We start from the raw sequence: 19,864 nt of genomic DNA on the forward strand, positions 1-19,864 counted from the left end.
TTGCTCAAGGCCACGCTACCCAGTGGCAGAGCCAGGGCTGGAGCTGTTTTCTGACTTTCTGTCCCGTAATTTCTCTACCAGCTCCCGCAAGAACGACAACCGAAAAGCAACCGCAAATGCTCCTATTCCATATTCCTGTGATCCGCTCGGGTCCGAATAGGATGCCACACATTCCGTCCAGAGGTGGCCTACAAACACTCTCTGAGATCACATCCTAGGCAACCATTACACACGAAAAGAAATCTGCACTCAGGTTGAAACCCGTCTGCAATCTCCGACCTAGAATGCCATCCTCTTTAGAGGGAGTCCTAAGCATCAGTCCGTCTACCTACTTCATTTTGCGGTTGAAGCTAAAAAAAGCCAAGCAGATCTCCGGGGTTGGATGAGTAGCTCTCGTCAGAGCAGAGGTCTGCGATGAAGTGTCTTGATACCTCGCTTCAAGGTTCTTGCTGCTACACCCAGTTTTCCGTCTTTATGAAACTCTTCCTGAAAGGGTCTAATTAAATAGCATAGTCTCATGCCTGTTTTCATCATCATGGTGCCCATGTGACCATATATTGGACCATAAGCAAATGTAGCCAATAGGAATTCAAACCAAGTATCACTAATACTCCACCTGCAACTGTGGCTTTGTTCCAGATTAAGTCAACCAGTCCTGACAGTAAATGCGCTACTTACTGGGTAAAGTGTCCGGCTCCTAAGTCCCGGGACCACCAATGCTCCAGTCTAGGCTACATTTGAAAACGGCTTTATTAGCCAGCTTAACGAAGCTTAACATTTAGCACCAGACTCCTCCGAAGGAGGAAAGATTTTCTCGAAGATTATGACACAACCAACATCAGTGTGAATCAACATCAGATTAGGTCCTGGATTACTTTTTGCAACCTAGAGAGGAAGCAACAGGAACGTCAACATTTAACATAATCAATCCGAGGCAGCGGTAGAACCAGGAATGATGCCCGGATTTCCTGGCAGGCCAGCTAGTTCTCGTTTACTGGAGAACATCGTAAATGGATTTGCAGTGGAAACGAGGCTGTGTGTTTCCTTCCAAGCCGTGCCTGATGCAATATCAAGATTGCAGTCGACTGGAAGGGGCTTCCAGCTAGGACGTCCAGCTCATCCGAGAACGCTGGGAAAGTACTTCTAGCACTGTTTGAGGTTCACACCCACCCTTGGCTGGAAAGGAGGGAGAGTGTGCAATGGGAACTCCATCAAAAGTCACACATTGAAGAGTTTGGTTTTACACAGAAACATCAAAACAGTGTTTAGGAGAAATCCTTCAAATAAATGAGATGGTGGGCTCTTTGGGCCAACCAAAGGCCATTCCTTCAAGACTAACTGTCCCCCTTCTTGTTCCAGATATCTAAACATTCTGGAAACTATGTAAGCCAAGTCTCTCTAACATTGCATTGCTTTTTAAAGAGCAGGACAGGAATATGTGTTATTATAGGTCTATAATCTGAAAGACAAAAGACATAGAATGGATTTCGCCAAACATCAGACTCTAAAAATGAACGAATCATTGGTCTGCAGCAATGATTTGACCCTAGAACCTTTGTAAAAAGTCTCAAAAATGGGAAAACCAAGTCAGGACACCTGAAACGGTCCTGGGGTATAGACTGGTAAAGCGAACATTTTAATTTTGTAATTCCTGCTATCATTTCCTTTTCATTGCAGACGTTAGTGATTAAAAGAAAAACAACAACAACAACAACAAAACCCATCCCTAAACCTCAAAGGCACCACAGATTTTTCTACGTGATTTTTGTGGGATGTGATCATAGCATTCTGTATTCTAAGAATACCCCCAGAGAAATTAGAAAACTCATTGTGGCAACAGTCTTTAGCAAATTATACTGTGAGAGCCTCCGGAGGAGAATATGAATTAGGTACTATAAGGAATTCTTGGCAAATAAATAAATACATAAATAAATAAACAGTGTTGGGGAAAAAGCAAAAGAGCAGTACAACTTGCCTCCCTTGAAACCTGATTCTAGAAAGACCTAAGCTGCAGGAGTCCCTTGGCCCATGTGCTCAGGTTCACTTGAACCACTTGCTCCAGAGCTTTCTATACAAGAACTCCCGGTTTGTAGGACTTGCCTAACAATCAGGGTCAGTATTTAAAAACTGGTGCATTTAAAAAATATATATATCTTGGCTCATAAAGCTTGGCATGCAGATATTAGAAACACCGTCTACACCATCTGCACAAAGTGATCACAGTTTTCCCAGAGTCGTAGCCCCTGTGTCCTGCTGCCGCCACGAGCGGGGAAGCTGGGCGTGAAGGCCGGGGCCCTTGGGTGCAGACTTACCGTGGGGCAGCTCCTGCTCGCGCGGCAGGGACTGTGTCTCTGGGGCTCCCGGGGAGCCGCACTCTTTGACTCTTCTGCTTATGTTTTTTAATTAAATCCATCAGAACAGCTTGGTGCCCAATTTTCTTTACCAGTTGCTGAACCATGCGGTCATTAAGCGCTAGAAGAGCGGCCCCACTCACTTCTTCCTCTGGGGAAAAGGAAAAAAAACCCACAAAAAAGCGTCTCTTCATGCTTGCCTGCTGAGGCCCCGCACACTCAGCACTCTGAACGGGCAGACTTCCTTGTGGGGTCAAAGGGATCGTCTACACTTGCGCCCTGAAGTCACGAGCCGATCCCGTTTCTGCCCAAGCTGGAAGCCTGATGCCCCATCACCCCCAAACCCCGTCTGCACCTCAGGACGTGCCAGAGTGTGGAGGCACCGTGTAGGCGTTTAGCCCACATGTGGGCCTCCCCCCCCCCTCCGCCCCCTGATTCTCTGAAACAGGCAGTTTTTACAAGAAATAGCACCTCCCGGGCGTCCTGGAGCTGACAGGACCCGTGCTGCGTGTTCCCCAGAGACAAAGGCGGCCTCAAATGCATGGACGGCATGGACTTTAGCCTGGTCCTGCCGTCGGGCTCTGTCCGGTCCCGTCCCCTCCCTGGGATGCGAGGTCCAGTGCGGCCTGGGGCTGGGGGGCAGCCGCGCATCCTCGGTCACCTGCGTTAGGCTTGCTGGGGAGGACGCCCGGGCCAGACAGGTGGGCCAGGTGTGCGCAGCTTACCTTGAAACCTCTGAACGAGCTCGCCCAGGCTGCAGACCTCGTCAACCGACCACAACTCTATACCCGCGCACCCCGCAAACGCAGCCGGAGATGAAAGCCCGTTCGAACCTATTCCCTCGTCTCAGTTCTCGAATGAGAACTTCTGCTGTTTTGCCTCCGGCGCCCCTCCGCTTTGCTGACAGCAGCCGCGCCGCCCAGTGGGACGGCCCTGTGCCATTCACACCTGGCTCCCTGCGCCAAGGGAAGGCAGGTGTGAGATGCGGCTCAGCCGCGGTGGAGGTGAGGGCTGGGCGGGGGCGACAGGGAGGCCAGTAGAGCCCAGGAGATACGAGTGAGCCAGGCCGTTTAACCCCCGCGGCTCCGGCCAGGAGGGAGGGCTGGTTGCCCCTGGTGACTCCCTTTGGCGACACGAGGGACTGGGAGGCAGATTCTCAGCGGAGCCTGGATGTTCCTTTCCACCCTTCCACGAGTCCTCTTGCGTATCCCATTCGGGGCCAGGATGGTGTGGAACAGCACTATGATTGGAAAGCCAATCAGGAAAAATGGGCACGTTGATTGAAAATTAAAAAAAAAAATTAGTTGGGCAGATTCAAAATGGGAAAAGAATTAAATATGTAAATAATGGCTAGGTGGAGAGATGTGTATATAAAGTTTGCAAGATACATTCTTTGGCTCTTAGTTTTCCCAAGCCACTGTTCTTCTGCAACTGCTTAGAAAACTTTAAAAAGTATACCAATTTCAGTAATTTTTAGCAAGTCATTCCCTGTTTTTGTTTTTTAAATAATTCAATTCAAATTACTTTAAGTGGTTGGGGGAGGCAGCCCCAAAACTTAAAGCATTTTCATCGTTCAGCATGACTTTCTATATCCGCATTTCATCCACGCGACGCAGGTTTGCTTGAGCAGGGGACGGACGCGGACTTTGCGAGGACAGCACAGAGCCACTCAGAGAAATGGGGTCGTAAAGAAGGGTACAAATATTTATTAGATTGTGTCCTTGAGCTTCATCGCTGGAGGTTCCCAGAATTAGCATCACTGTACTACTCACTGTTGTGGGTTCGAGGCCGCGAGAAGGCCCAGCACAGCCCTTAGCACGGCCGGGGGTACCCGGTCACCTTTCGTGCCTCAACGGTCTGAACACATAACCGGCTACCAGATTCCTTTCCTAGAGAGCAAGTGGACGGCTCCTGCTCGTCCGCGTTCGCAGGCCGCACGAGTGCAGACCAGGGTTAAAGGGAGAAGAGCGCCGGCGGGATTGCACGAGCTGGGCTCTGCTCACATGCGGGGCCTGGGAGCCCGGGCCTCCTCCTGCAGGCGAAGCTGCCGCAGCACCCTGTGAAAAGCCATTATTTGCGAGGCTCTGGTGTAAATTAAAAATCACACCTTCCTGTCACACTTCTGGCTTCCTTGTGAAGAGTAAGACTTAAAAAAAAAAAAAAAAGTAATAGAAAAGAAAAGAAAAAAAAAAAAAAACCCACAATTCTCTAAACGTCCAACATTAAAAGGTATGCAGAGTAGGCGACACTGCCCTGCGGCCATCAACGCAAAGGAGGAAATTCGAAAATAAAATAAGAACTTGGAAACCGCCTCATATTTTTAAATTCCCAGATTTTTACCTGATTCCACTTCTGGGAAAAGCAAAAACAGTCATCAAATTATAACCTCATACATACACGATCAGATTAAAGAAGCATGGTGTGTGACCATTCGTTTTTCTGGATTTTTAAGAAAATAATTTTATTTCCGAGACAGTGTGACATCTTTGAGTCGCGACCATGCAGCTTCCTCCCACATAAATAATGGATATGTTATTTATGACCTTCTACATCATAAAGGAACAGGAGATATGTCAAATGATAAAATACGTATCCAGCAGCTTCACTGTGTATCTAGCAGTTGAAGAAACATTTGAGAAAATCTTGAAATGTGAGGGCAAGTATTCTCACTAAATATTTTAAGGCACAATAATGAAGGGAGAATAACATAATGATGTTATGTGTGAACACTCCAGCCAAACCATTTTCATTATGCAATTAGATTATACTCTCATAAAATAAGTTTGTAGTGAATATTAAAGGATTGCATCTAACTGACGCGGGGAAGAGGTAGGACTTCAGCTAAAGCAGCCTAAGGGCAAGTTTTATTCAAGAAACTTGTTAAAAGCTCCAGAGGAAGATAGTGCAAGCTGCCGCCAATGCGGTCTGCGATCTTCAAGAGTAATGTGGCCTATAACGACATCAACGACAAACAGGCACTTTTAAAGAAAATATGAAAACATTTTTTCACTTTTTTCCTGCCATTTACATTTTTTTTCTTTTTCTTTTCCCAGGGTCCCAGAGCTGAGGCAACAAAGAGATTCTTAAAAGTTTGACTGGTGGCCTGAGTCCTCTCCTGGAGCCACGCCTTGTGCCCCCCCCCCCCCCCCCCCCCCCCCGGCCAAGGACACCTGAAACCGTGGCTGTTCTTGAAGGAACAAGCCAGTTAGCAAAAAATCAGGTCCTGTTAGAGAAGAAGAAGGAAGGCAGGGGTACTGATTTAGGTCTAAGGCAGTGATGCGGAGCAATGTCCAGACCACCCTGTCGGCCCCAGCCTTGCGATGACCTCAGTGCTCTCCACTGAAGCGAGCCCTCTCCTCTGCTTTGGGTCGTGGTGCATCCCGGCCACCACTGGACCAGCAGGTGTGAATCTGGAATGGCCAGCTGGGACACCTGGCCCACCTTGGTCATCAGCATGTTTCCTGCCTGGGTAACTCAGAGCAGGGTGACTGGTGAGGAGGGGCTTGGAAGCCTTGCCCAGAATGTAAGCCGGCGCATGAGCAGTCAGTTGTGGGGGTGCCATGGAAAGCCCACTGGGCTGGGTTTCCAGGTGGATGAGCCTGGGAGCCTGCAGGTGGATGAGACCCGGGGCCTGCAGGTGGATGAGACCCAGGTGCCTACAGGTGCATGAGATCCCAGGGCCTGCAGGAGGACGAGCCCCGGGGCCTGCAAGTTGGATGAGACCCGGGGCCTACAGGTGCTGCAGATGGATGAGCCCAGGGGCCTGGGTGGATGAGACTGGGGCCTGCAGGTGGACGAGCCGGGTTGGAAAGGCAAGCCCAGGGGAGGGAGGAAGAGCAGACAGGACAGGAAAGCTCCCCAAGAACAGGGGGTCCTGGTTCCCAGTCTACAGATAAAGGGACGCTCGGGGAAGTCGTGGTCGCGTAGTGCCTGCGGTAGAAGGATTATTTGCCGAGCCAGCCACACAAATTCCAGCAAACAGTGTTCTTACCTGAGGTAAATCGTGTATGACAAGGAAGGGTTAAGTTTTTACTAAACTTTCGTATATGCATCAATTTTTCCTTCATTTTAGAAAGATATCAATCTCTCAAAAAATTATGGATATAGGGATGCCCAAGTGGTACAGTTGGGGTTGGGCTCAGGTCACAACCCCAGAGTCATGAGACGCAGCCCTGAGTAGCCTCTGCACTCAGCACTCAGTCGGTTTGGGATTCTCTCTGCCGCTCCTACTTGTGCGCTCGCTCTCTCTCTGAAATAAATCAATGGATAAATCTTTTTTTTTTTTTTAATTATGGAAATAGGGATCCCTGGGTGGCTCAGTGGTTTGGCGCCTGCCTTTGGCCCAGGGCGCCATCCTGGAGTCCCAGGATCAAGTCCCACGTCAAACTCACAGCATGGAGACTGCTTCTCCCTCCTCCTGTGTCTCTGCCTCTCTCTCTCTCTCTCTCTCTCTGTCTATCATAAATAAATAAATAAATACATAAATACATAAATACATAAATACATACATAAATAAATCTTTAAAAAAATTATGGAAATAAAACTAGTTTTTTTCATGAATCACTGGCAAAACGGAATGAGATCTACAGAGTTAGCTGGCGGCAAGCCAATGAAACACACCGACAGGGGCTCTCCGGGGACATTAAGCTGAACCACGTGCAATTGTCATTTTTGTACCTACAAGAATCTAAGATCAGAGATTTCTTATGGTTGAACTTACTGATTAAAATCTTGATTTAAAAAAAATAAATAAAATCTTGATTTTTGTGAGAACTACTAGGTCTTTCTCGGTTCCTTGTGTCCTGCAGAACTTACCGGAGGTGTCTGCAGTTTACACCACCCCCAAGAAACGCGAGGGAGAGAAGTGGGGAACACCATGATGGGAACTTAAATTTTATATTTTTTACGTTTGTAAAGAAACTAAAGAGCAATTTATCTGGGAGTTTCATTAAACTAATGAGAAAATAGCGATGGGTCAGAGTCCCAGGACTTTTGAGATTTTTTGAGTCACAAACACCCAGGTCTTTTGGCCTTGGAATCGAACTAGGGTCCATCCTTGCTTCTGCCCAGTTGACTGTCAAAGCCAATGGGTCAGCAACGCAGACCGCAGCCCTCTGGGTTCTTGCCAGAGAAATCTGCGAGCCCATTAACTTCTATCAGGAGCTGACTGTGTAGCGGACAAGTCTTGACAGTCTGAAGATGTCAGTTCTCTCTGAATTAATCTATGAACTCCAATTACTGTTCAAACCCTGTTCGACGTTTTTACATAACTATGGTGCTCGTATTCATCTGGAAGGACAAATGGGCAGAAAAAGATAGAAATTCTTGGCTAAAGGGTTTTCATTCCCAGATGTTCAAAAGTCCTATAAAATTATAATAGATGTAAAACCGTGGCACTGGAGCAAAAGAGGGTCAATCACTGGAACAGAATAGAAATCTGAAAACAGAAATATACACATGGAAGTACTAAAAAGACGTTGGTTATCAAATTGGTAGTGAGAGGAGGGATTTTTCAACAGATTTTGTTAGGACACTATCTCCTATCATCTATGAACTAAATTCCTCAGAGGAGTTAAATAATTAAATATGAAAATTAAATAAAAAGGAATGAAAATCCTCTGAAATAAAATTATAAAATAAAAATAAAAGATTGATAGATTTGACTACTAAAAAGTAAAAATATTTATGTATACACATATAATGTATAATTATAAGGAATATGATATATTTTTTTTAGGAATATGATATTTTGTGTGGAAGTGTTGAATTAGTAAATTGTATACCTGAAACTAATATTACACTGTATGTTAACTAACTGGAATCTTTAATAAAAAGTTTAAAAAGTTAAATAGGAAGGGGCAATTCATGAACAAAATTTTAAATCTGTTCAACATTCTTTGTAATAAAAATGATTAAGTGCCATTTTCATTTACTCTTTTGGAAAAGGTGAGAATTAAAAAAAGACAGATTAGAAAGAATGTGAGGTCTAACATTCTCTTACATGTTGCTAAAGAGTATAAATTGCTACGACTCATTCTGTGGTATTATTCTCATTTCATTAGTCAAAATGCTGAGGTTCATAGATGTAATTCAGTTAAAGTCCCCATAGCTTATAACGGAAAGAGTAGCACTGAACCCCAGTCTCTTCGAGGGCCACTAATGTAAATGGAAAATCATCAAAAAAACTCCTACAGTTTGACCCGAAAATAGCATGTCTAAGACTTTACCCTAAGGACATTACCAGAAAATAGCATAGATATGGGCTGTCTCGCAATGGCTAGAAGAGCAAAGGGATTGGACTTACTAAGTTTCCAGAAATTGAAATTGGCTACTGAATTATGGTAACTTATATTTAAATGGAATATTATGCAGTATTAATTACTGCATAGTAATTTAGTGTTTAGATAGTGTTTAGATAGTGTTTTAGAAAAATAGCAATCCAGGGAAACAGTCATAAAGTACAGTTAATTGAAAATAAGCCTATAATATGCTTCAATGGTGTAGGAAGTATGAAATAAAAATACAGCTAAATATATGGGCAGCACAAAGACTGGGAAAACATGCACCAAAAAATGAGAGTGGTTTCCTCGGGTTGGTGGAATGAATGCATTTTGTTTTCTAAACTTCTCAAAACTTTGAGGCTAATGAATTAGAAAACAAAATTTTATTTTGGGGGAAGTTGGGGTTTTAAAGATAAAAGATAAAAAGTGATATTAATGGATCATTGCTGGAGAGGCGTCAATCCATCAGGTCTATACCAGAAGATTGAAAGAGTGAGGGCTAGGCCAGATCCAGCCAACAAAGTGGTTTGATTTATTATATTTTAAAAAGGGAAGACTTCAATAAAAATCTGGAAATCTTGATTTATTTTGAAAAATCAGAAGTTCTGGCAATGCTGTGCTTTTATTTCTGAGTGGCAACGGGCAGAGCCGTGGCTGTGTCCTGGAAAAGAGAAGCGAGATGCCCTCCAGGATGCACTGCGGACGCCCGGAAGCAGAAAACGATGTGGAAACAGGCTGGATGTCAGAGAGTTAAGGCTCGTCAGCTCTGGCAGGAAGCAGGTCGTGAGAAAAGTGATAGGTACCCATGTAGGTGGATGTGAACAACGATGAATCTTCAAATAGATTTAATTCCTTATCAATTAACTTTTTTTTTTTAACTCTTAGAAGATCTATTGATCAGGAAACCATTTGCCACAGCGACGTTAAGGCAGAGATGGTAACATGGATGTTAGGATGCAGGTGTTGATTCAGGGGCTCAGAGCTTGTGCCCAAGAAAGCCCTCGAGCATGGGGCTTGCCTTTCCTGGTGAGCCCCTAGAAGTAGAGTGCATGATCCTCTACCGAGCACACACATGGCATAGTGTGACTTTACCGCACAACTCCACGTCCTCACAATGGTGCAGGTGCCCATTCCGTATTCTGAACGGTAGCAGGAACTTGTGTGATGGAGACGTGGCAGTTGCTGAACTGTTCTCGGGAGCCTCTCGTGTGTCAGAGCGCGGGGCAGCAGCTTGTTGTATCCTTCCAGGAGGCTCAGCTTCTGGGGCAGGCTGGGATCTCTTCATCCGTGTGCTGAGTACCAGTTGGGCTTTACAGAACCTTCTCTAGGGAAAGGCCACCAGGTGGTGGCTCCTCTCAGTGCAGTGAGACACACAGCACAGGTGGGGGGCAGGGGTGAAAGAGGCGCAGGATACTGTAGTTCCCCCACGAGACTGGGACTGCATGGGCCTGGGGGCTCAGCGGGTGAGCCTCTACCTCGGCTGGGGTCGTGATCTCAGGGTCCAGGATCGAGTCCCAGGTGTGGCTCCCAGCTCATTGGGGAGTCTGCTTCTCCCTCTGCCTCCCCCGCTCATGCTCTCTCTCTCTCTCTCATAAATAAATAAATAAATAAATAAATAAATAAATAATCCTAAAAACAATAAAAAAAAATGATACTGAATGAGTGACAAATGCTCCTGCCTCTGTCATCCCTGGATTCTTCTGAGATAGGCAGAGATGTTCAAACTTTTCATTCATACAGAGCTAGTCTTTAAAAAAAAAATCAGTCCAACGAAGTAAAAGTGGTACCGACTGGTCGGCTGTCGTCTAATTTTAAGTCCGAGTGTGTGTGCCTCAACGTGTGTGTGTGTGTGTGTGGGAGAGAGAGAGAGAGAGAGAGAATGAATGAGAGAGACAGAGAGAGACAGGAGGACCGAACAAGTGAGCACGGGGAAAACAGTAAGGTGCCCAGGGAAAGATCATCACGAATGATAACAAATAAGTGGTAAGGTAATCGTACTGGAAAAATAAGGACGTAAGGATTCTAATAAAATACACTTTTCCTTTTTAGATTCTATCACAGCAAACAAATCTTTAAAAATCTCTACAATCAAGAAAAAAAGAATTTCCGTCTGACTGTCTTTCAGCACAGTCGGAATGGGTTTAATCCCATTCGAGCACAAACGTGGTGCCCCCGGGTAAACATTAAGGGTCGTCTGGAAGAAGAGGAAAAAAACCAAATTTGGTTCAGAACTTAGGTCTTCCAAAAAACCTTAAAATAGGACCCCCCAAATCAGTACTTCCGTAACCAGGCCTAAAACTAACTCATTGTCTAAAATCTCTTGGCACCTAGAACACAGCTCCAGAAGTGCAGCCGCGGGCTCAGCTCTGGTGCCAACAGGGGCCCAGGCTCCAGGGTGTCCCCCTGCTGCAGGCTCTACCCCGGCCTCCGTGTCTACCGACCTCGCTAAGCCCTTTCTCCACCTGCCGCATCCTCCGCCGGTTATCCTCACCCTCGTACAGTCTTCCCTTTGCTGCTGCGGACTGTCCACAGGAGCCAGTGGGGACTCAGCCTCCTGGGGACGGGCTGTTAGCAGAGGCCGGAGGGTGGCACCCGAGGGGCCGCCCAGGGGGTACAGGGCTGCTGCTGATTCCCTGCCTCTCTCTCTGCTGAAGTCAGGACTCCCAATTTTATCCTAAAAAAATGTGTTTCCCAGCTGATCTAATATAAGAGTCAACTGGAGGAGCTTCAAGAACATATGGATCCCCACACCTTGCCCCAGAAGACCCTCTTTCAGGTGGTTTGGGTGAGTTCCTGCAATAAGCATTTCACATTCTCTCCACTGAGTCTTCTGAGTAGCTAAGTCGGAGAAGCAATCGAAATATTCATGATGACTTCCTTCCAGTTTGTGTGGCCCAACACGTCGAAGTTTGCAAACTGCCCTAAAATGTCATTCTGTCTAAATGATACCATTGAGAATTTTTTTAGCACTTTTTTTAATGAATTTATTTTTTATTGGTGTTCAATTTGCCAACATCTAGCATAACCCCCAGTGCTCATCCTGTCAAGTGCCCCACTCAGTGCCCGTCACCCAGTCACCCCCACCCCCTGCCCACCTCCCCTTCCACCACCCCTGGTTTGTTTCCCAGAGTTAGGAGTCTCTCATGTTCTGTCTCCCTTTCTGATATTTCCCACTCATTTTTTTCTCCTTTCCCTTTTTTAAAAGTGATCGTGTACACGCCACTGAAAGTATTGTAGTCATGTTGTATTTGTGATGATTTTTTTTTCATAAAACTGAGAAGGTGAAAGAAAGCACCCTGATGTTTATTGATGTTTCTATTGCCATACAATATTTATTAAAGTAAAATTTACCATTTTAACCATTTTTGTGTGAGCCACTCATGGCATTAAGTACATTCACGTAGTTGTGCAACCATTGCTACTACCCAAACTTTCTCACCATCCCAAACTGAAACTCTACAGCCGCTAAACAATACCTCCTGTCTGCTCCTCCCATCCTTGTCCCCTGATAACCACCATCCTACTTTTCGTCCCCAGGAATCTGACTAGTCTAAGTACCTCATATAAGTGGAATTGTGTTCTGTTCGTCCTTCTGGGACTGGCTTTTTTCACTTAGTGTTAACTCTTCAATGCTTTAGTGTGCGTCCGAATCTCCTTCTTTTTTAAGGCTGGGTAATATTTCTTGGTATGTTCATACCACATTTTGTTTATACTTCTATTTGTTGATGGACATTGGGTTGCTCCCACCTTTTAGCTGTTGTGAACGATGCTGATACGACACATGATCTGTTCAGGTCCCTGCTTAAATAAGCTGATTTTCATGATTATAAAAGTTAGAGGAATAATTCAACATATTGTGATTTCCTGCTACATCATTCATAGATGTGGAGGGGTTATTTTTTCATGATTTATTCATATATTGAGGGAGAGACAGAGATGGAGAGAGAGAGAGTGTGAGGGACGGGGAAGGCAGAGAGCATCTCGAGCAGACTCTCCACGGAGTGTGGAGCCCAAGGAGGAGCTCTGCCCGTGACCCTGAGATGGTGACTGAGCTGAAACCAAGAGCTGGATGCTCATCTAGCCGAGCCCCCCGGGCGCCCAGGACGGTGGGAGCTTTGATGGAAGACTGTGTGTCCAACAGCCAACCGCCAGATGGGCCCCCTTCCAACCTTCTGCCCTTACTGCTTTGGCGGTGCCCGTGTCGCGAAATCTGGGGCAGAGCCCTCAGGGGTGAGAGTCCTAACTCTGGCGGCACAAGGACTCAGAGCTTGATATGGAATTGCTGTGAAATAGCGACACATCAGTATCGCACTACTGACTTACTCGACAGAGATTTATACCTGCATGTGGAACACTTCTTAAAGAATTAAGTAAGTCATAGGTATTAACAGGAGGGGCGGCAAACACGAGTCAGGTGCCCCACGGTATCGTGCAGTGGCTCTCCGATGGCATCACACGGAGATGAAGCGCACCATAAGTCTATGCTTTCTCTACCCTAATGACCCCCTTGTGACCAGGACCCCAACTTCTCCAACTGTGTGGTCCTAGCACCGGGTCCCATGTGTGGCGCGGGACAAGCCATTCATCAGTGACGAGTGAACGAAGAGATCCTGGAGGTGAAGCGCAGAGCCGGGGGACTCCACGGCTGCTGAAGTGCGCGACGGGTGATCGTTCTGGGGCATGGGCCGCCTGCCTACCAGACAGGAGCAGCCACTGCGCAGGCATCAGCAAAGCTCCACGCCGTGGCCTCAGTGGTCGTCCAACACACTGGTGTAGACTCTGGGGCGTAGGTGAGTTTCATGGTTGCAGAAAACCATTTTTCTCCTCTCATGACTCATTAGACAAGTCCTTATACAGGCCCGTCAGATTTTGCATGAAGTCATGATTGTCTTTCAGAAGCGACGTCTAAGACAAAGAAGGGCTTGATGCTGCTGTGCTGTTGCCCCGGGTGCAGGTGTGATGCACGACGGCGTGGACCACGTGGCTAAAGGAAGGAAGGCGTGTTCATTTCCCCCGAGGTCCCTGAAGAGACCTTGAGAACCTAAAGGGAGAAGCCAGTACTGTGAGCCCGTCAGGGAACGACATTCTACCGAAACCCTTTGTGTTTAAAGCATTTTGTCATGACCCAGAGGACTTTGTGGTGGGAATGAATAGTGGGCCGGGACCACGCAGGGACAGGGGACGGGGAGGCGGTTGGGCTGCCCTCGTCATGCCCAGGACACGGCATCTCCCGAGCTTCCAGCTTCGCGGCTGTCTGTTTGCCTCTTGGTTGCATGACCCTGGGACCCTCCCCGCGCACGAGGGTGGCTCCTCGGCGAATGTTTGTCGATGGATCCAATGAACAAATAAGCTGTGTCCTTGGGGAAGCGGTCTTGTCACCATCTCGTGGTCAAGATGAAGGAATATGGACTGGGCACTAAGCCAGGAGGATTGAAAGCTGGTCGAGTAATCGAAGCTGAAACATTCTGGTAAGAGCTTGTGGGAGGGTCCTCGGTGTCCTGCTCCCCAGCTCCGCCTGCACTCACGCTCTGTCCTGGGGCACCGAGGTGGCTTGGATGAGAAAACCAAGACTTCAAAGACCTTAAACATTGCATGTGTGTACATTTTTCTCTTTTCTTTTCTTTTCCTTTCTTTCTTTTTTTAGAGAAAGAACATGTGAGAGCAGGGGAAGGGACAGAGGGAGAGAATTTTAAGCAGGCATACACACACACACACACACACACACACACACATAGGGTTTTTTTTTTCCCCAGTTGCTTCCTAGAAGCGACAGCCCTGATCCGTCTTCCATAACAGCATAGCCTGGTGCTGAAAAATAGAACTTTTATCATTTGTAAGAGTATATTTTCCATTAGCATCATCCAATTCAGGAGTGCCTGGCCACACACAGTTACTAAATATTTGAAATATGGGGGAGTAAATGAAGTCTTAATTTTATTTAATTTCAATAGATTGCACCTGGTCCCGCAGGGCTCTGGAGCACTATTTTGGGTAGGGCACAGGTTGTCTCGTGCTGTGTCACCAGACCCTGAAGTAGGAGAAACGTGCCCCCAGCCAGCAGCGCTGCCCCAGAGCCCCAAGGTCCGACCCCGCCGGGGGAAGCCCTCCCCCACTGCCCATGGGCTTTCTTGGCCAGCACGCACCCAGGGCAGGCCAGGATGGCCCCAGACCCACGGGACTGGGGGAGAAGTCACCTGGAGGACTGGGGAAAGCCGCTGAGGTTCCTCAGGGACACAAGCTGTCCTCTGACTTCAGGAGTTGCCGGGTGGGACACAGAAGTGAGCTGGTGGGGACGGGTCCTCCTCTGCTCTTCGGGCTGTCTTGCCCACCTGTGGCACCCTGCACCCCCTCCCGTGTCCCGCTGCACCCAGAGCGAGAGCCATGGGTGCTGGTCGCACAGTCTCGTGGGGGTGGGGCCCAAGGCCAAGGGCGCCAAGAGAGGCTTGTGGTGGGAGGGGACAGCCAGCGTTCACGTCTGGGCCTTCCCTAGTCCTCAAGGAGTGACCTTGGGTGCACACATGACCCATGTCTCTGGTTCCTCTTCTGTAGGGAGGAGGGTAACTGGGGCGTCCAGGTGGCTCAGTTGGCGAAGCCTCCCCCCCGACTCTTGGTTTCAGTGCCAGTCACGACCTCAGGGTCGTGGCTTCGAGCTCCGCACAGCGCCTGCTGGAAGTCCTCCCTCTGCCTCTGCCCCTCCTCATGCTCTGTCTCTCTCCAAAATAAATACTTAAATTAAAAAAAAAAAAAGAATAAGACAGTGACTGGGTGTCTGCTCCTCTGACTGTGGTGGTGATGACAGGCAACCAGCTAATTCCCCACTCTGCACTTCCGGTTATTACACTGAGCCCGGACTTGGTAAGGCTGGCCTGCTCCTGGCGGAGGGTCAGCTGGCCTCACCATGGAAGCCTTTCCTAACAGAAGATCCGGCAGGTGGGAAGACAGAGGGTGTTCCACAGGGTGACACACAGTCTCGGGGTGTCCACTGTGGTGCCAGCTGAGCTCATGGTGCTGAGTTCCTGACCGGCCAGCGAGGTAGAGGTGGGGGGGTGGGCAAAGTGGTCGGTGGGGCTCCCACACCTCACAAAGCTGACCTCGCCTCAGGCCAGCTGCAGGGGCAGAGCTACCCTTGTCTCAGACCAGCTAGCTGCCAGCACGGGGCCTCACGATCATATTAGGGTCAGCCAGTCTCTAGAGAGACTCACTGCAATGGCATGCATTTGATTGACCAGAGCTGAGGGAAGGGGGACAAATCATAGCTGAGGGAAAGGGGACAAATCAGAGCAGAGGGAAGAGGGACAAATCAGAGCTGGGGAAGGGGGACAAATCAGAGCTGAGGGAAAGGGGACATATCAAAGCTGAGGGAAAGGGGACAAATCAGAGCAGAGGGAAGGGGGACAAATCAGACCTGGGGAAGGGGGACAAATCAGAGCTGAGGGAAAGGGGACATATCAGAGCTGAGGGAAAGGGGACAAATCAGAGCCCAAAGAAGGGACCCAGAGGGGTCGTCTGGGAGGGATCCACACCAAGCCTGCAGCCACTCTCAAGGCACAGGCCCCTGTCCATGTCCTAGGATGCCTACACTCAGAGAACTCTGCGACCGACAGAGAATCTCACTGGATTCGGCCTCCACAGATGCCCCAAGGACCCGTCACACAGACAGGCCTCCTGAGGAATCACAGCAAAGGCAATTCCATCACTTGACAAACAAGGGCCTAGGCGGCACCTTCTGGGGACAGAGGCCGTGAACCCTTCGGTCCTGGTGGTAACTGGACTGTCCCTGAGGGCAGTGTCACCACGGAGATTGATGTGCAGCCCTGTGCCCTCACCCCCTCTCTCTGATCCCTCAGAAGCCTCGGGTTTCAAAGCCTGGCAGGAAGGGACCCAAGGGGAACCCAAGGCCAGGGCGCGGCAGACCAGCCCAGGCTCCTCAGCAGAGACTCCCCTGAATGTCAGGAGCCACATCCCACTAGCCACGCTGCGCAGACACGGGGCGGGGGGGGGGGCAACCCTCAGTGATATCCCACAGCCCAGTTTTTGCTTGTATTTCTCTGCAGCCAAAGGCGGAAACAGAACAGGAGAGCCACAGAAATAGCAGAGAGCAAAGTAGGAACTTTTCCTCTCCGCTGACCTTTTTTTCAAGGAAACGAACACCTGCAGCCAAATCCTGTCTATTCATTTCTAAAATCCAGCTGAGGTATTAGCTGAGTTAGTGGGGCGACCCACCTTCCTAGGTCACCCAGGGTTCACGCTTCCCGTTTCGGTGCCAGGAGCCACACCAGCACAAAAATTATTCTCGTTTAATTTCTGGCCTCATGTGGGAGATGACACAGGCTGGTTGGGAGTTCTGATGTGCACTCAGAGAGCTGCTAAGAAAGGGAAATTGCCCCTAAATGGATTTGTCATCTTGTATAGAGCCCCTGATTATTAGACAACCTTAACTCTCTGACTTGATTGTTAATGATCATTGACACTTTAAGTTTCAAGCTCAAAATGGAAATGACTTGATTTAATTTCTAGACTAATGAAAGCTTCGCACCATCCTCCCCGCAATCCAGCGATGTGAAAGGAGACTAAATGAGGCCATCAAGGATTCAGAGTTGAGTGCGAGGATAAATGTCAAGTACCTGCTTGAGTTTCTATTCAACTGCCATTTCGTTAGGAAGGAATCGCTTTAAAAAGCAAGACTGGCTGAAAGGTGACCTTGGCATTTGGGATTTACTGGGTTTTCTTTTTAAAATCAAAACCCCAAGTAGAATCACTTGATTGCTATCACTGTGGAAGCTGACTTGCTGAATATAAGATTAATCTGGTGCTTGAAATGTAAAAATCAACTTATTTTAAAAGTTAATTTTATGGAACATCACTCCATGGTATGAGCTAATCGCTTCTGAGGTGAAAACCAAATTACTTCCCTTTAAAAAGTGGGGTTGGTGGGTAATCTTTTCGTGTGGCTCTTCCACATGAAAACAACCCTGTTCATTCTTAGGGTAACTCAAGGGTAACTTGATAAATTTTTGGAACCAAGTTTTCTCATTTAATTACATTTAGATAGGAATGTAGGTATGTTCCTCCAAATACCTAAATTACTAGAGTATCTTTGGGACAGAAATTTTTTATTAGGGATTACAATTGCATGAATTTTGAATCACTGCTGATCAATAATCCCTATTTCCAATAAATCCATTCAACAAACATTTGACATAAAAAGGCTGACCTGTTCTTTTTTTTTTGTTTTAGATAAGTAAAAAATATATTTTAATATTTTCAAATTAGAAATATATTCACTTAGAAATTGAAATTATTTTAAAAGGAATATAGAGAAATATAGAGAAATCTTTTTTCCCATTCCTATCTCCGTCTACCAAATGTCCCCTTTCTTTTTTTTTTTTTTCTTTTTAGATTTATTTATTTATTCATGAGAGACACAGGCAGAGGGAGAAGCAGGCTCCCTGCTGGGAGCCCAATGTGGGACTCCATCCCAGGACCCCAGGGTCACAGCCTGAGTCAAAGGCAGACACTCAACCCCTGAGCCACCCAGGCATCCCAAAGATCCCCTTTCTGCAAGCGACCAAGTTCATTTTCTTCCACTACTCTTTCATTATGTTTGTATGCAAATATGAGATAATATAAATATATAATCTTGGGTTCCTTTATTTTGGTAGAAGAGGTACACCAAACACATTTGTTTATGTTTATTACTATTTATTTTTATTAGTCATATCACTCTGCCTAGAGATTTACAACTTTCTTTTTTTTTTTTTTTTTTACAGTAGTTAATTTTATTTGTTCAAGGCTCATATTGCAAGCATTAAACCAAGCATGGGCTTTGATTCTGTGAGCCCAGATTCACATATTTAGGAAGATAAAAGCAAACTGAGATCCATGTATATGGATGAAAAACTAAAGGCTCACAGTTAATTACATCATGGTTTTAAATTTCTACAGCCTAGAAGCCAGAAGTCACAGATATTTTAGGTCTTTCTGGATATCCCACAAGGTATCTGCACTTTTCTTGAGCTGGGCAACCTCATCATCCTTCAGCTTCTGATTGATCACACTGGTTAAGCCCCGAGCGTTCAGGATACACGGAAGACTCAGGAAGACTTCGTTCTCAATACCATACATGCCCTTCACCATTGTTGACACTGGATGAATCCTGGAGAGATTTTTCAACATGGATTCAATGAGATCAGCCACACTTAATCCAATAGCCCAGTTGGTATATCCTTTTAGCTTGATGACTTCATAGGCACTTTCAACCACCATCTTATGCACTTCCTTCCAATTTTCACTGTTGTTGTCTGTTCCCATTTCTGGATTCAGTTCCTGAAGAAAAACACCTGCCACATTCACTCCACTCCACACAGCCACACTTGAGTCGCCATGTTCTCCCAAAATCCATCCATGGCAGCTGCTGGGATGAATGCCAAGTTTTTCAGCCATAAGATAGCGAAATCTAGCAGAATCCAGATTACACCCACTTCCAATCACACGGTGCTTGGGTAGTCCACTTAGTTTCCAGGTAACATATGTAAGAATATCCACTGGGTTGGAAACCACAATTATGATACAATCAGGACTGTACTTGACTATCTGAGGAATAATGAATTTGAAGACATTAACATTCCTTTGCACCAGATTGAGGCGGCTCTCTCCCTCCTGCTGGCGGACTCCTGCAGTCACCACCACAATCTTAGAATTGGCAGTCACAGAGTAATCTTTATCTGCCACAATTTTAGGTGTCTGTAGAAATAAGCTCCCATGCTGTAGACCCATCATTTCTCCTTTGAGTTTATCTTCTAAAACATCCACAAGGGCAAGTTCATCAGCCAGAGACTTTCCCAGAATGCTGATGGCACATGCCATACCAACTTGTCCAACACCCACTACAGTGATCTTATTGTTTGGGATTGCAGCCTCTTCTTCTGCAACTGGTGCAATCAGTTTTTCCTTAAGAGTTGCCATTGTGCCCCGAAACCAGCGGCTGTAAGGGTCGCACGAGGGAGACCAGGTTAGCAGCGCACGTCTCCGCCTGCGCAGGATCCGCAAGGAGAGAGGAGATTTACAACTTTCAAAGCACTTTCACTATCTTCACAAAATTCAACTATTTCACATCATTTTAAAAAAAGAAACAGAGTTTACAGCATGACATATTACATAATAATAATACAGTAACTTTATATATATTTATTTACTTATTTTTAAGGCTATCTTGAGGTATAACCCGTATGA

The 19,864-nt window shown here is 46.8% G+C and overlaps 2 protein-coding genes across 2 annotated transcripts in view; both read right to left on the minus strand.

Moving 5' to 3' along the window:
• Positions 1 to 4,422, minus strand: part of SAMD3 (sterile alpha motif domain containing 3) — a 39,465-nt gene extending 35,043 nt beyond the window's left edge. Inside the window, 4 exon segments of the mRNA XM_041733045.1 lie at positions 2,313 to 2,502; positions 3,077 to 3,133; positions 3,231 to 3,307; positions 4,355 to 4,422. Coding sequence (XP_041588979.1) covers positions 2,313 to 2,502; positions 3,077 to 3,133; positions 3,231 to 3,307; positions 4,355 to 4,422 — 392 coding nt within the window.
• Positions 4,423 to 18,571: 14,149 nt separating this feature from the next.
• On the minus strand, positions 18,572 to 19,628 carry LOC121480194 (L-lactate dehydrogenase B chain-like). The gene has a single exon (XM_041736545.1). The coding sequence runs from the start codon at positions 19,595 to 19,597 to the stop codon at positions 18,593 to 18,595; it is 1,005 nt and encodes a 334-aa protein (XP_041592479.1). The 5' UTR covers positions 19,598 to 19,628; the 3' UTR covers positions 18,572 to 18,592.
• Between the last annotated feature and the right edge of the window lie 236 nt (positions 19,629 to 19,864).

Source organism: Vulpes lagopus, chromosome 2 (assembly GCF_018345385.1).
Source record: "Vulpes lagopus strain Blue_001 chromosome 2, ASM1834538v1, whole genome shotgun sequence".
NCBI lineage: Eukaryota > Metazoa > Chordata > Mammalia > Carnivora > Canidae > Vulpes > Vulpes lagopus.